This window comes from Microcebus murinus, chromosome 27, assembly GCF_040939455.1.
Source record: "Microcebus murinus isolate Inina chromosome 27, M.murinus_Inina_mat1.0, whole genome shotgun sequence".
Classification (NCBI taxonomy): Eukaryota; Metazoa; Chordata; class Mammalia; order Primates; family Cheirogaleidae; genus Microcebus; species Microcebus murinus.
The window spans coordinates 4,380,251-4,395,912 of record NC_134130.1 but is presented as its reverse complement, the minus strand read 5'-3'; the positions used below and the strand labels follow the sequence as shown (position 1 = coordinate 4,395,912).

General features: G+C 63.6%; 1 protein-coding gene across 1 annotated transcript; it reads left to right on the top strand.

The window, feature by feature from the left end:
• The first annotated feature begins 1,038 nt into the window (after positions 1–1,038).
• Positions 1,039–14,477, top strand: NRTN (neurturin). The gene is made up of 3 exons (XM_012761637.2): positions 1,039–1,179; positions 11,036–11,211; positions 13,903–14,477. Exons 2-3 carry the CDS (start codon positions 11,043–11,045, stop codon positions 14,325–14,327), a joined length of 594 nt encoding a protein of 197 aa, XP_012617091.1. The 5' UTR covers positions 1,039–1,179; positions 11,036–11,042; the 3' UTR covers positions 14,328–14,477.
• The last annotated feature ends 1,185 nt before the right edge of the window (positions 14,478–15,662 follow it).

The following is a 15,662-nucleotide window of genomic DNA, read 5'->3' as shown; positions in this document are numbered from 1 at the left end:
GAGGCCAGACGGGTCGGGGGGAACCGCTGCTTGAGGGGGGGCGCCGTGGACAGCGGGAGCCGTCCGTCTTAGGGGAGAACTCGGGGTCTCCCCTACAGCGTTTTGGAAAGAGGACCCGGGCAGGACGGGGTGGGGCACCATCCTCAGAGGGGTGGAGGAGTTGTAGGTGGCGGTCACCGTCGTCGTGGGGTGGGGTGTGGCTCTTAGTTGGCCAGAGGCGGGGACCTGAGGGGGCGACTTGGGGCTCCGGATTTACAGGAGAGGCGCCGTCGGGTGTCCCCAGAGTGGGGGTGGGAGCCAGCTAGTCTGGAGGGGGCACCGCTCCGGGGGCTCCCCTGGAGGGTTTTCTTAGTGAGGGGACTTACTGGGGGCTTGTTTTCCGGAAGGGGACCTAGGGCAGGATGGAGGGGTCTGGCAGTAAGCTAGATCCTCGGGGTGGGGGCGCTGAGGGTCACAGGCACTGGCGTCGGGGCAGCTGTAGCTCTTAGATCCCAGGAGGGGACCCTTGGGGAGGGGCGTCTTGGGGCCCCAGCTTTCCCGAAGGGGCGCCATCGGGGTCCCCGGGGCCGTGGGAGATTGCCGTCTAGGCCGGTGTCTGCGGCGCCCGCGCCCCTGCCACCTGCGCTCCTCGCGTACCCTCGGGCCGGGGCGGGGAGGAGCGGGGGCGGGCGGGGAGGGGCGGGGGCGGCTCCCGGGACCTGGAAACCCGAGCCCCCGCCCCCGGCCCCGCCCCCGGCCCCGCCCCCGGCCCGCGCCGGCCGAGCCGTCCGCGGCGGGAGCGGCGGAGGCGGCGGGAGAGCGCGCCGTGGAGCCGCTCGGAGCGCCCGGGCCTCTCGCGCCGCCGCCCCGGAGCCCCGCTCCGCGCGCCGAGGCCGCCCGCGCCGTCCGTGCGCCCCTGCGCCCCGCGCCCTCCGAGCCGGCGGCCGTCCAGGGCACCCCCCCAGCCCCAGCCCCCGCCGGGCCGGGATGGCCGCAGCCCGCGGCTGAGCGAGCCGGGGGGGCCCCATGGGCCGGCCCGCGCCGCGCCCCCCCCGCGGCCGCCCCCTCTGGCCCGGGCCCCCCCGGGCGCCGCGGGCCCAGGCGGCCCGGATGGCGGTCGCGGCGGCTGGGGCAGGGGCTGGGGCCGGCGCGGGCGGCAGGCGCGGCCGCCACTGACGGGTAGTCCGGCGCCCCGAGCAGGTAAGCAAGGGCAGGCGGGGCGGAGGGGGGACGACCCGCCCCACGCACGAGGTCTTGGGGGGCTGCTGGGGTCTCCGGGCAGCGAGCAGAGACCCGGAGGGCGCATGAAGGTGGGGTCGCGGGGCGACAGGTCCGCGCGTGGCACGAGGCGGGTGCGGAGGGCGATCTTGAGGGCTCTCCAAGCCCGGGTCCAGCGGGGTGCCCCTGCCCGACGGGGCGGGCGCGCCCTCCTGCCGCGCAGACCCCGCGCGCGAGCCGGAGCTGGGGCAGCGCCTCTGCGGCACCGGCGGCCGGATCCGCTCCCCAGCCTCCGGAGGGCGAGACCCAGACACCCCTTTGGCCTTGTGGTCGGCGAGGGGCCGTGGGGGGCGCCCGGGCGCCGCAGACCAGCTGTGCGCAGAAGTAAACATCTGTCAGCGGCGCGTCCCGGCCGCCTGCCCTGCGCGCTGCCGCCGCCGCGGGGACACGGTGTCCTCCGGTGAGGGCCAGGCCCTCTCAGCGCCCCGGCTGCCTGCTCAGCCACAAGAGGGCGTCAAAACCTGGGGGGGGCGGTGTCTCTTAAGGGCAAATCCTGGATTTGGGAATGGGGGGATTGAAGGCTGTGCCTTCCCTCCCTGCTTTTTTTTTTTAAAAGGCGTCCCCTGCAGGGGACAGTCTCAACATTGTCCCAGGAGGTGGTCTGTGGGTTAAAAGTCATTAGACCCGGGGGCTGCCGAGAGTGGGGCAGATTTGTGGGGCGCACTGGAGAGAGCAATGGCCTTTCGCAGGGTGGATGCCGCCACCGCCACCTCCCCCCCCAGCAGCTGCGGGGTTCCAAGGGCTTGGGGCGCAGGGCCAGGGGCCTGGGGCAAGGGGGCTGCGGGAGCCCTGACTCTCAGGCCTGCCTGCCCGCCCCCGGCCCCACGTCCTCGTCTAAGTTCCACGACATCTTTGTCTCCTACTGCCCGGGGCTGAGGAAGCCCCAACCGGGCGTGACTGGCCTAGGCGGATGTCGGCGCGGGGCACAATCCCAGCCTTGCCAGCTTCTCCCCACCCCCAGCTTCTTGCCCTGGGGCCCTCCGGCCAGCCCTCCCCACTCCCTTCATCCTAAGACTCCTGCGGGTTCGGGGGCTCCAAAGCCACTGCACCCCCAGCAAGCCGCCAAGAGCAAGTTGGAGGGGTGCAGGGAAGAGAACAAAACACCCTCCCCCTTCGGCTGGGGACAGTGTCTGAAATTCCACCATCAGCGTGCGTTTTCAGGGAGCAAGAGGAGGAGGATATGGCTCTCAAGAGTTGGGCACAAGGGACCGAAAAGTTTGCAGCTAGGCACGGGAACACAATCAAGAGACTGTTTCCAGGAATGTTTGCCGGCAACAATGCGTGGCTGACTAGTGTCACGGCCGTTGGGCCGTCCTTCAAGGGAGACAGACTTAGACCCAGGGCTGCTGAGACCCAGAGAGGGAGTCCTCAGGGCTCTACCTTAGCATAGGAAGATCAGTCGGGGAAGACTTCCTGGAGGAGGGGCCTTGGAGCTGGGGCTCCGTAGGATGAGTAGGAGTTTTCTAAGCAGGAAAGAAAGGGCATTCTAGGTGGCGGGAACTGTGCTTTCAAAGATCCGGAGGCAGGAAATAGTGTGGCTAGTTTTGGAATATTCAAGGTGCCCTGGTGAGTGTGTGGGGGGGAGAGAGAGAGAAGGAGAGACTGTTCTGGAAGGTTGGCAGGGGAAGGACTGGGCTGGGGCACTCAAGGACAGATCCCTAGAGGTAGAGCTGAATAAACAGAAGAGAGGGACAAGCCCTAAATGCATGTAGAGTCGCTGGGCTGAGCCACTTTTGCTGAGGGTCTGTGAGTCTCCCCTGCGGATGCGTCCCCCTTGGTCCTCCAAGGTGAGGCAGGGGCTTCCAGGGCTCCAGGCCCATGAGGGGAGACTGGGGGCAGACGCGGGGGGGTCTTCCCATTCTGCCCGGTGAGCACCTGCAGAGAGCCGGGCAGGTCCCCGCAAGAGGCCTGGTTCTCCCCATTGTGCAGCCAAGAAAACTGAGGCTGGGCCATGCCGAGGGATCGCTCTGTGCCCTGGGTATTTCCTGAGCGTTAAGCCCCAAGGTGCCAAGCTCTGGGCTAGGATGAAGCAGAGGACAAGACGGGCCTGGCACCTGCTGCGCATGGGGCCGGGGAGGGGGGGGAGGTGGCCAAAAGGCTCCCAAAGCAGCCTTGGCAATGGCCGTGAACGGCCCGGTGGCAGGGGTGTTCCAGAAGGGTCTCTGGGAGACACGACATTGGAGCAGAGGGATCTTCCCCTCAAATGCAAATGGAGTCAGGCGTCAGGCAGCCCTGGGAAGAAATTAGACAGGGGCCCAGCTGGCAGTGTGTGGCTCCCACTTCCCAAGAGGGTAAACTGAGGCCCAGAGAGAGGGCGCCATTCGTGCCTAGACAGCACAGAGTGTCAGCCCCGCGGCAAAATTTGAATCTGGGGAGACTGAGAAGATGACTCGGGTGCCCAAGGGGTGGTCCCCAGTCTTCTGCGCGGTGTTAGGGTTCGGCCCTCACTGGAGGGGGCCGTGCCTCAGTTTCCCTTTCTGCCCGGTGGCCAGCGTCCTGTGGCGTCCTCCTGGCCGCTCCTGGAAGCCCCATGTCTCTCCAGCCACCCGCCCGGGCCCCGCGCCAGCTGCTTAGCGGTGCCAGGCCTCATTAGGCTGATCCTGTCATCGCACCCCGGGGAGCCCCTCCTGCCAGCCCCAGACGCCTGCCAGGCCAGCCCCGGGCCAGCCGCTCGCCGGCCGCGGTCAAGGTGGGGACTTTATGGGCCAACCGCAGAGGTTTGCAAAGCACTGTCCCCAGCCCGCCTCCCAGACATTCCCAGGTGGCAGGGGACAGGCGGGGGCGGGGCGGGGCTGGGCCTGAGGGCCACAGGGTCCTCGTTGCCTCCCCCCTCATCTCCCTGCACCGTCCCCTGCGTGTGTCCCCCGCTGCTGCGGCCACACCGGTCCCTTCCAACAGGCACGGTCTGCCTCCGAGCCCTTGAACTTGCGGTTCCCTCCGCCTGGAACGCTCTCCCCTGGTGTCCACGTGGCGCCAGGTCTCAGCCCCAAGGCCACCGCCTCTGGGAAGCCCTCCCTGACCTCCCAGCCTGGCAGCAGTCCCCAGCGCCCAGGGCTGCGTCTTGTTCGCGCTGTGTCGCTAGTTAGCATCGAAACTACTGTATTCATTTCGCGTTGATGATCTGTCTGTCTTGTTGAGGGCGGGGCACAGGCTGGCCTTGGATATCACCGAGTTCCTGGCCCCCAGCCCAGGCCCTGGCAAACAGTAGGTGCTCAATAAGTGTTTATCGGGGTAGAACCTGGCCTGGCACTCTGGGCTTCCTGCCACCAGGGCCTTTTACTTGCTAGGTGCGCTGTGCTGTCTGCCCTTGAGAAAACCTCTCACCTCCCCGCCCCTCAGTGCCTGGTTACCAAAAGCCGGGGGCCCCCAGCCGGCGGTGGTGGAGTCAGACCCCGGTTCAAACCCCAGCTCGACTGATTACTTGCTGTGTGACTTACAAGTCACTTAACGTCACTGAGCCTCAATTTCTCCGTGTGGAAAACGTGGCCAATAATAGTAACATTTTAGGCCAGGTGTGGTGGCTCACACCTGTAATCCCAGCATTTGGGGAGGCTGAGGCAGGAGGATCGCTTGAGGCCAGGAGTTCGAGACCAGCCTGGGCAATATAACGAGACCCCATCTCTACAAAAAATAAAAACATTAGCCAGATGTGGTGGCGCATGCCTGTAGTCCCAGCTACTCGGGAGGCTGAGGCAGGAGGATCACTTGAGCCCAGGAGTTGGAGGCTGCGGTGAGCTGTGATTGTACCACGGCACTCCAGCCTGGGGGACAGAGCGAGACTCTGTCTCAAAAATAAATAAATAAACAACCCAACAAAAACAAAAAATCTTTTTTTCAGGGACGGTGGGAGAATTCAATGTATGGAAAGAACTGAGCACACATGCCTGGCACTAAATCAATATAATACCATACATTGCCAGGTGTTGATGTTATCGTTGTTGTTTTTGTTATTAGGCCATGTAGCATGTGGTTAGGAGCATGGAGGCAGGGGTGTTGGGACTTGGGTTTTGAGGGATGAGTAGGAGTTTGCCTGACCACCTGTGTTCAAACCCCAGCTGGGCCACTTATCCTGTTTGACTCTGAGCAGGTCGCTTCCCTTCTCTGCACCTCAGTTTTCCTATCTACCAAATGGGGACAAAATAGTCCCTGTCTTGCTTAGAATGGCACCAATAGTGTTCATTAGTGTTGGTATCAGCTATTATTATTATTAATTTTTTACTACTATTATTATCACGAGGCAGCCAGCACAGTCCTCCCCAGAAGCCAGTCTCCCCTCAGCTTCCCTTTGGTGAAGAGAGAGCCCAGAGCCCCTCAAGACGAGCGCAGGGGCTGGAACTTGATGCTTGGAATAGCAGGGAGCTAGCGATGGTTCTAGCACTCGGGCAGCGCTCAGCTTCTGAGTTGGGGGGAGGAGAGGAGAGACTTGGCCCCCTCCCGTGGCCAGGCCTGGAGTGTCAGCCGGGGGCGTCTGCGTCTGCACCCCACACACGGAGCCGCCCCATGGGCTGGCCCCCGGCCCCGCAGACGCAGCACGGAACCAGCTGTGCTTGCCAGATGTTCCTGGTTTGCCCCCAGATGTGGGTCTCCAGCGCGAGGCGTCCCGGCCTCCCTGTGCCCTCCTGGGGTGGGGCCGGGCCCTGGGGCCCTCCGAGGGAGGGGGCACATTTTTGTGGGCTGCGGGATTTGTTTCTTGTTTTGCAGAATCATTGGGTTTTGCCTCGAGAGAGGCACAGACCCCCCGCCAGAGCCCACCCTTCATGGGGCCTCAGTTTCCCCATCAGTGAAAGCCCAGGGCACTCCCGGGGCCAGCCGGTCAAGCTCTTCCAGGCCCGGCCCGGCGTTCCCACGGTGCTGGGCGACACCCGCCAGGCCCTGATGGAAGACGGGGAGGCCGAGTCCCGGGGAGGCTGGGAGTGAGGCGGAGGGGAAGGAGAGTGTGCACGGGCCCAGGCACCCCACGGGCAGAAGCGGGGGACCTGGGGTGCGCAGCAAGCTCACGCCTCTAGAAACGCCACCTCTCAGTCTGCCCCGCGCCTTGAGAGACCTCAGCCCAGGATGTCCCTCCAGAAACTCCCCGCCCAGCAAACACAGCCGTGGACACAGACCCCATGCTGGCGGGGCTGGGCAAAAGGAAGGGACCCACGCAGCCAAGATGGGAAGCAGGGAAGGCTTCTTCCTGGTGAAGGGGAGACAGGAGCTAGGGCTTTGCAGGATGAGTAGGAGTTTGCCAGATAGGGATCGGCCCCAATTCCAGGGCTACCCCAGACTAGAAGAGATGACTGGATGGAGGGAGGGTCCCCTCCGCTTCTTACTCTCTCGGGTGTGACTCCTTGAGGCCAGGCCTTCTGCAGGACAGAGGCTACTGCCCCTAGGACGGGGTATGCCCTGTGGACGCGCCCTGGGAAGCCAGGTGGGAAGAGGGGTGCCGGGGCACTGCCGGGCACAGGACCGTGAGCAACATCTTCCGGCACCACCAAGGAAGCTGCCAGAAACACGCACACCCCCTTGCGCTGGCTGCTGGCTCCTTGGGCGGATTGGAAGGGCCTGCCCAGCTGTGCAGCTTTGGTTACTCATCGTCCCTCTCTGAGCCTCAGTTTCCCCTCCTTCACTGCCCCAGCACTGGGGAGTCTGTGGCCTCCAGCTAGAACTCGGGGTCTGTCCTATGTCCCTCCCGTTGCAGTTCAGGCTGGCGCGGACCCCAAGGAAGAAGGCACTGTGGATTCTCAGGGTCCGGACAGTTACTCCAGGACTGGGGGGGGACCGCTGGCCGGGCCCTGTCTAGGCAGTGTAGGTGGCACCTGCATGGTCAGGGCGGGGCAGTCCCCTCCAGAGCCACCTGCCTACCCTGCCCCGATTCCTGCCACCCTCAGCCCACCGCACCCGTGCCCCCCGGACCCCATGTGCGAGCGAGTGGCCGGGGGGTGAGGGTCTCAGGGACAAGCAGGCAGTGACGATGGATGGCGTGTGTCCCTACACACTTGGAGAGGGACAGGTGCTCACGGGACGGCTGGGAGGCCACACAGGTGTGGTCGGGCCCATCCTCTGTGCCAGTGTGCGAGGACGATGCCTGAGGACGTGAGACAGCTCCCGTGGGCAGGTGAGGGGAGGCCGGCCCACTGTGCGTGCGTGGGTGCCATCGTGTGCCATCGTGTGCCGGTGGGTGCGACAGTCTTCAAGCACGAGCGAGAACACGCCAGTGTGTGTCTGTGTCAGTGTGTAAGTGTGTGGGTGTGATGATATCTGAGCGTGTGTGACTGTTCGAGTATATAAGTCTGAAAACATCCGTGTATGTGATCGTGTTTGGGCTTAAGCATGAAAATGCCTAAGTGTGCACGTGTGATCATGCCCAAGGGTTAGTGTGACAGTGTTTGGATGTGTGTGAAAATGTCCAAATGTGTGGGGGGTTTTCTTTTTTCTTTCTTCTTTTTTTTTTTTTTTTTTTTTTTAGAGATGGGGTCTCACTGTGTTGTCCAGGCTGGTCTCAAGTGATCTTCCCGCCTCAGCTTCCCAAAGCGCTGGGATGACAGGCGTGAGCCACCGTGCCCAGCTGGGACTGTGTGTCGAGAGTGTGAAGACACCCAAGGATGGTGGTGTGAGCACGTCTGCGTGTGAGAGCACAGCACAGCGAGCGTGTGACGCGTGTGCGTGGACAGCGCTGCGTGTGTATGACAGAGAAAGGGCCCGAGTGTGTGCGGGCACGGGACACGGCTGGGCGTGAGCGAGTGTGAGCCCCAAAGGGTGCCGTGTGTGCGAACCCCCCGCCGGGCTCCGAGCCATCAGCGGTGGGAGCATGCGTCGCGCACACCTGCGTCACCCCTCCTGGTCGGGCCCGTGCCAGGGACAAACCAGTTAGGTGACCCCCACACAGAAAGGCCCATTGTTAGCGGCTGCTTATCGGAGGTGCCTCCCGGCCGCGTTCATCGGCGGCCCCCTGCCTCCCTGAGCTCTGGCTGGGGGGTCTGCGGCCCCAAGGCCACCAGGGGCTCCCGTGGCCAGGCCAGTCTGGGACCGACTCCCCCTTCACCCGCCCAGCCCTGTGTTAAGCCCCTGTTAGAAACAGACCAGCACAGCCCAAGGCTTGTTCCAGCCGGACAGGGAAACTGAGGCACGCAACTCCAAGACCTGGGCGTGAGGGCAAGCAGAGTGCCACGGGTCCAGAGTGACCTTGGGCTCCTGGTCGGGGGTGGGGCTTTCCTCGCCTGTCTGCCTTTCCTGGTGGTGAAGCCACCAGCATTCAAATCCTCGCTCTGTGATTTTGGGCAAGCCAGTTCATATCTCCGGGCCTCAGTTTCCCGCTCGTAAAATGGGGATAAGGGCACTACCTGCTTCTTAGGCTGAGACGACATCACATGTGTTAAGTGTGTAGAACGAGACTGGGAATAAAGTAGGGGCTCGTCAAGGAGCAAAGGGGTGGGTTTGGGCACCGACAAGTTCTGGCGCTGCCTTCTGCTTGCTGCACAACGTTGAGAAGGACACATTCTCCCCGGGGCCCACCAGGCCCTGCACAACCTGCCCTGTCCCCTCCCTGCCCTCCCCTCCTCCCTCTCCCCCCACACTCTGCTCCAGCCACACGGGCCTCCCTGCTGTGCCTGCAACACGCCAGGCCCATCCTGCCCCAGGGCCTTTGCACGGGCCGTGCCTCTGCCTGGGACACCTGGCGCCACATTTTCCTACGGCTGACTCCTCACTCTTGGGTCACACGTGCCACTTCCTCAGGGAGGTCCCCCCGACCACCCCTAGCGGATCCAACACCCTTGACTAACCCTTCGTTATGTTTGTCTTCATATTACTAATACATGACAACTGAAATCATTTTAATCTTTTTTATGTTTTTTTTTTTTTTTTTTTGCATATTGTCTGTCTTGGTCCCTACAGTGCCTGAGGGCCTGGCACATCATACAGGTGCCCAGTTAATGTTAGATGAGGGAATGAATGAATGGATGGATGGATGGATGGATGGATTTATTGGGAGGATGAAAAAGAAATGGTAGTTGAAGTCTCTGGGCTTAGTATACAGTCAGTGCTTAATAAACGAGGGTGGGTTTCTGGAATGGGGTTGGTGCCATACTAAAGTGACACATGTGACACCGTGGACCCTTCAATTTGGGATCTGAGCCACCCAGTGCCAAGCTTCTTTGTGTTCATTACTTCATTCATTCAGCAACTGTCTACTAAGCACTTAATAATGCGTCTGGGCGGCCGTGGGGGGGCCAGCCTCCCCTCCGGGCGACTCCCATTAGCCCCCCAGGCTGGGCTAGGACCGTGTTTAGGGGAGTCCCTGGCAACGGCACCCACAGTAACAAACAGGGAAGAATGAAATGACCGCCAACAGTGACCGTCCCTGGGGCGACTCTGCGGCGTTTGCCTCCAAGCACAGCCCGCCTGCATGGTGGGAGCCGCGGCCAAGAACCTGGGCTCGAATTTCACATCCTTTGGTAGCCAAATGCCCACGGACAAGCACCAACCCGTTTTGTGCCTTGGTTTCCCCAGTTGTAAAATGGAGATACTGGTGCTCTCTCATGGGCTCAAGCACCAGGCCTGGTACACAGCTGGCGCTTAATAAACATTTCCTCCCCCCCCCCAAGTTACTTACTGTCTGGAGGGCGCAGCTCCTGTGCTGGCGAACCCAGGGGGTGGGCGTGTCCACACGGCGGGCCCATGCAAATCGCATGCAGATGACATGCAAATCGCACGCAAATCCGTCCCCGCGCACCGCAGGGCGACCCGCGGGCCCAGCCCAGGGCGGCGGCGTCCAGCCCGGCTCCCTGTGATGTTTACACCGGGCCGCCCGCCAGGCCAGGCTCCGCGGGCACCAGGCGGCCGGGCGGGGACGAAAACGCGGGCTCCGGGCGGCCGGGACAGGGTGGGGGTGGGGAATGCGCGTGGGTTACTAAACACCTACTGTGTGCGGTGAGCAGGACGCCACCAGGCAGTCACGGCCGTGTCACCGGTGTCCTAGTGGGGGAAGCTCAGGACCTGAAGCTGGAGGGGAGAGGGGAGGCGGTCCAGGGAGGCTTCCTGGAGGAGGCATGGTCCAAGCTGAGAGTGAAAGGGAAAGAGGAATAGGAATGGGAATGGGAATGGGGAGGGACGGGAGGGAAAGAGAGTTCTGGGTGGAAGGATCCACCTGTGCAAAAGACCTGGAGGTGGGACTCAGCGTCCCCGACAGCTTTGGTCCATCCACCCACTTCTGGGCATCAGTTTACCCACTTGGAGGGGAAACGGAGGCTCAGAGAGGGGCAAAGAGTCACTCAGGGACGTCAATATGCAGGGAACAAAGTCTCAACCCCAGGTTCCTGCCTCCCAGACTGTCCTAAACCCCACCCCTCCTCCCCACTCTTGTCCCACAGTGCCACCTGCCGGAAGGCCCTCACCTCCTTTCTCTCCAAGCTCCGGCCAGCCTCAGGGCCTTTGCACGGGCTGTTCCCCCGGCCTGAGATGCCCTTCCCCTCCACCCAGCCAACTCCTGCCCTTGCTGCAAGTCTGGACTCTACCATCAGCCCCTGGGACCCCCAGATGGGGGCAGTTCCCTGTGACCCCCGGCACGAGGGAGCCCAACCCCTCCTTGGGGAGTTTTTCACAACCTCGGTCAATGAGGATGAGTCATTTCTAGGTTCCTATTGATGAATTATTTCTGTGTTATTATGGGCCATTATTGAGCGTGGGTTGTTCAAAGTCGCGGGCCCCACTGCGTCCACAGTGGCTGGCCCAGCGCCCTGCGCCCGTCTGCTGCTGGAGGGACAGACGGGCCGCGGGGCTGACCACCCCGTGCCCGCAGGCCGAGGATGCAGCGCTGGAAGGCGGCGGCCCTGGCCTCGGTGCTGTGCAGCTCGGTGCTGTCCCTCTGGATGTGTCGCGAGGGCCTGCTCCTCAGCCACCGCCTCAGACCCGCGCTGGTCCCGCTGCGCCGCCTGCCTCGCACCCTGGACGCCCGCATCGCCCGCCTGGCCCAGTGTAAGTCCCCGCCCCGGCGTGGGCGACACCCGGACCTACGGGTGGGTGGCCACAGCGGTGGGGTTTCAGGCAGCGGAGCGGAAGTGGAAGGGTCAGCCCGGTTTGGGTGTCTTTTTTATTTTTAGATGGGGTGGAAGGAGGGTGCAAATCCCCCCAACGGCCTGGCTGGGCACTGGGGTCCTTCGGCTCAGCTGTCACAAGGAATTAGGCTCTGGCCCTGAGGGGCCGTGGGGGCCAGATGGAGATTAGACCTGGGCACCCGGCCCGGGCGGCCCCGCAGCGCAGCGGGGGGTGGCCGGAGAGGGCAGCTGGATCCAGGTCCCAGTGACCTGCCCGGGCAGTGCGAGAGGCCGAGAGGGATCTAGGAAGGCGAAGAGCGACGCAGAGACAGAGACAGGGCTGGGGACGGAGAGAAGAGAGACGGGGCGGGGAGAGACAGACTGGGAAGGTGGGAAAGTGGCACCGCCCACCCCGACGGCGCGGCCCCGGCCCGGGGGCCAGTTCTGCTGGACCAAGTTTGTGCGTAGGCCCCGAGCTGGTGCGCCCCGGGCGTAGACGCGAGCGGGGCGCGTGCGCGGCGCCTGTGTGCACATTCATGCGGGTTCTGCCGCCACACACAGTCCCCCATTCTTATCCTCACAATGGACAAGGATGGCCTCGGGCGAGCGAGCTCCACTGCTGCTCCCCTCCTGCAAGCGTCCCAGGACGCTGGGTCCCAGGGACCCGGGCGGTCGGAGTTGGGGGGGCCCCAAAAGCCAGCGCTCCAGGTGACCTGGGGGCAAATCACCAATGGAGGAATTGCAGGCAGCACCGGCTAGGGTCTCAGCCCATGTGCGGGTGACTGCCCGCCCTGTATCCTGTCCCCGGGCCCAACTCTACTGGAGAAAGGGACTGGGCACCGAGCCCCTAAAGTCCCCATACTCTGGCCCTGGAACTAATGCGGTGATGGTGGAATTCCAGGCTTGGGACTCTCTGCGTTCCAGGCCCTGTGCAAGTAGCCTCCCTGCTGCAGGGAGGCAGGGACAGATATACTAAAAGATTATTCATTGTTTATGTGAAAGTCAGATTGGACGGGGCATCTGTATGCTATCTGGCAACCCCACGAAGAACTGCCTAGAATACTAGATACTCTGCTGCTGGGGGACCAGGATGGTGGGATTTGGGGCTCCAGACGAGAGCCTGGCGTGCACCTAACCCCAAGCACCATCCTGGCCACCCCAGTCCCACGCATGGAATCAAAGAGCACGGAATACACTGCCCAGCCATCCCCGCCCCCAGCTTCCCACCGCTCCGCCTCCACCAAGACAGGCATTATGCAAGCTTCACCGGCCTGGGAAACTGAGGCACGGAGCAGGGCCACCGCCTGTCTGAGATTGCGGGGCCAAATCTGGGTTTGTCTGGTTTCAGAGACACCCTATGGGAACAGACACCTCCCAGGGCAAGAGACAGCCCGTCCTCATTGGGCCACCCAGGAGGCTTATTCTTCTGACAGCCAGGTGTGCCAGCTTTGGGGATAGGCAGGGACTAAACTCCGGATTTCCTGTCCCAACCACAAGCGTGACTGCCACCTGCTCTAGGGCTGGGAGCCTCGGCCTGCCAGCAGTTCCACCACCAGCACTGCCCGCCATTCCGATGTTGGCACTTCTCTCTTGGGGCTGTAGCGAACTGGGGCAGGGCCAGCCGCCTGGGTCATAAATTTGGGCTTCAGGGCCCTGGGAATCTGTGACTTGGGGCACCTCCAGGAAAGTGTGTGAGAAGAGGGCTGGACGTGAGCCAAACTTGGGTGAATGATGGAGGTGGGAACAATGTCTTTTGGGCCCCTGTCTCTCTCTCTCTCGGCCACCTGCTAGTAGAGTGACCTTGGGCAAGTCTCTGCCCTCTTGGATGTTTTGTTTCCTTACCTGTTACATGGGGCTGGCCCTGACCGTAAGTTCGGTGCCCATGCATGCCTCAGATGGGGTACACCTCAGTCCCTGCTGCTCCCTTGTGCACCACCCTAATCTGGTTTCTTAGGGAAACTGAGGCCCACTGCAGGCTGGAGTGGCAGGGAGTGGGGAGTTTGAACAGCCCAGGAGCTCAGAGAAGCAGTGGAGGCTTTGGGTGGGGGCCCTAGAGAGAGTTAGAGACTCTTGATGGCCTAACTAAAGGGTGGGCGATGGGGGCGTGGAAGCAGCCCCCCAACACTGCCCAGAGAGGGTGCTCTAGGTCCCTGGGGCAGCAGGGAGCCCACAGGTGGGTCACCACCGCCCCGTGGCAAGCCCCTTCCTTTCTTTTCGTCACAGCTCAGTGACAGGGGGACCCCCACCTTCAAGCAGCCCAGCACATGTTTGGGCCCAGATAGAATTGGGGTGGCAGAAGAATGGGCGGCCATGGGGTGGAGGCGGGGCCCAGAGGAAGTGACTTAGAGACCCGGGTGAGCTCAGTTCAAGGTGGGGCGGGCTGGAAAGTGGCCCCGGACGGACACCCAGGAAGGGAGGCCAGGTTCTGGGCGGCCCAGTATATGAGCTGAGTTCAGAAAGGGGTGTTGGACGCCCTGGGGGTTCAGGTGGGAGCCCCCAAGGCCGCCGGGATCGGGGAGTGAGATGAGAAGCCGTCTGGGTCGAGGGCGGGGGTCCCAGTGGGGTACAGAGAGGTGGGGCTCCCTCCCCTCCTCCCGCGCCCCCCACTCACTCCTTTCTCTCCCCCTCGCAGACCGCGCGCTGCTGCAGGGCGCCCCGGACGCGGTGGAGCTGCGCGAGCTGACGCCCTGGGCCGGGCGGCCCCCAGGTCCGCGCCGTCGTGCGGGGCCCCGGCGGCGGCGTGCGCGTGCGCGGACGGGCACGCGGCCGTGTGGGCTGCGCGAGCTCGAGGTGCGCGTGAGCGAGCTGGGCCTGGGCTACGCGTCGGACGAGACGGTGCTGTTCCGCTACTGCGCAGGCGCGTGCGAGGCGGCCGCGCGCGTCCACGACCTGGGGCTGCGGCGCCTGCGCCAGCGGAGGCGCCTGCGGCGGGAGCGGGTGCGCGCGCAGCCCTGCTGCCGCCCGACGGCCTACGAGGACGAGGTGTCCTTCCTGGACGCGCACAGCCGCTACCACACGGTGCACGAGCTGTCGGCGCGCGAGTGCGCCTGCGTGTGACTCTACCTCACGGGGCCCGGCGACACGGAGGCCGCGCCACGCGCCCCGACGGCTCCCATCGGCTCTCACGGACTGCGCATGCGCACAGCATGCCGTCGAGGCCCCGGGACTCTCGCGATAACTGTGTTGAGATAAAGTGTGGGAAATCGAGCTGGGCTTGTGATTCACGCTGGGCGAGGGAGTGAGGGTGTGCAGGGAGGGGGCGCCGTCTCCATTGGAAAAGGGGGACGGGTGGACCCCCCACTCCTGCAGGGTCAAGGGAGGATATCGTTTGCTTTGGGGGTAAGGGAGTCGATGCAGAGGGAGTCCTGTTTACAGGGGACAAAAGGAAATTGGGGAGAATGGGGTCAATGCTGGCAGGGACTGTCCTTCCCACCTGCCTGCCGGTCCCTCTGCCCCTCCCTGTCGTCCCCTTCCGTACCTCTGTGCTTGGTGGGCTTCCGTGGGGAGAAGGTGGAGCCTCTGCAGATGAAGAGACTGAGGTCTAGGTGGACCCAGTTTGCCTGTCCTGGCCCCATGTGCTCCTCTCAGCTGTGTGGCCTTCTGGGAAGGAGGAAGGGGGAGCCTATCTGCAGATGAAGAGACTGACGTCTAGGTGGATCCAGGCCTCCCTGGCCCAGAGGGTCTCCTCTGCAGGGTCTGACGCCACCAGGGTGAACTCGAAGCCACTATCTCCTTTCACAGCTAAAAATACCCACGAGCTGCCCACCTCCCGGGGCGGAGAGAGGTCTGGGGCGGGCGCCAGTCCCATCCAGCCCGAAGCCGGCGCCTGCTGGGGTAGAGCTGGGTCCCCGGGGACCTGGGTCCTGGGCCCATAAAAGCCCCGGCCTGGCCTCGACGGGGGATTTATGACAAGCCTCCGCAGAGGACGGAAAAAGCTCGTCGCGGTGTTTAGATTTGCCCACGGTGTCACCTTGACGCTTGGCAGGCCCCGACAGAGGGGGGTGTTGGGTTCCCAGAGTGCAGGAGGGGGCGCTGGGTCCCACGGTCGGATGAGGGGCGGGAGCTTGGAGCCTGCAGCACCCGGGCGGCCAGAGGGCGGGGACCCCTCCCCTCCTGCCCGTCAGAGGGGGGGGGTTGAGGTTGCGACTTCCCTTCCCCCAGCCTTCCAACTTCCAAGGACATCTCCTCCTCAGCTGCCCCAGACTGGGGGGCTCCTCAGATGACACCTTCCTTTCCCCCAGATGGATGGGTCCCCTAAGCGACCGTCGTCCCCGCCCTTCTATCCCACGCAACTGCACTGAGGACAACTGTCTAGCCGCTGTGTCCTTCCCGGGCTCAGTCCCCATGCGCAGCCCCGCAGGAGCGTCCCAGCCCCGCAGGCCCCAGCTGCAG

Coding starts and splice junctions, on each gene's coding strand:
- NRTN (XM_012761637.2), top strand. CDS start 11,043: ATGCAGCGCTGGAAGGCGGCGGCCCTGGCCTCGGTGCTGTGCAGCTCG. Junction 11,212..13,902: donor CATCGCCCGCCTGGCCCAGT/GTAAGTCCCCGC, acceptor TCCCCCTCGCAG/ACCGCGCGCTGCTGCAGGGC.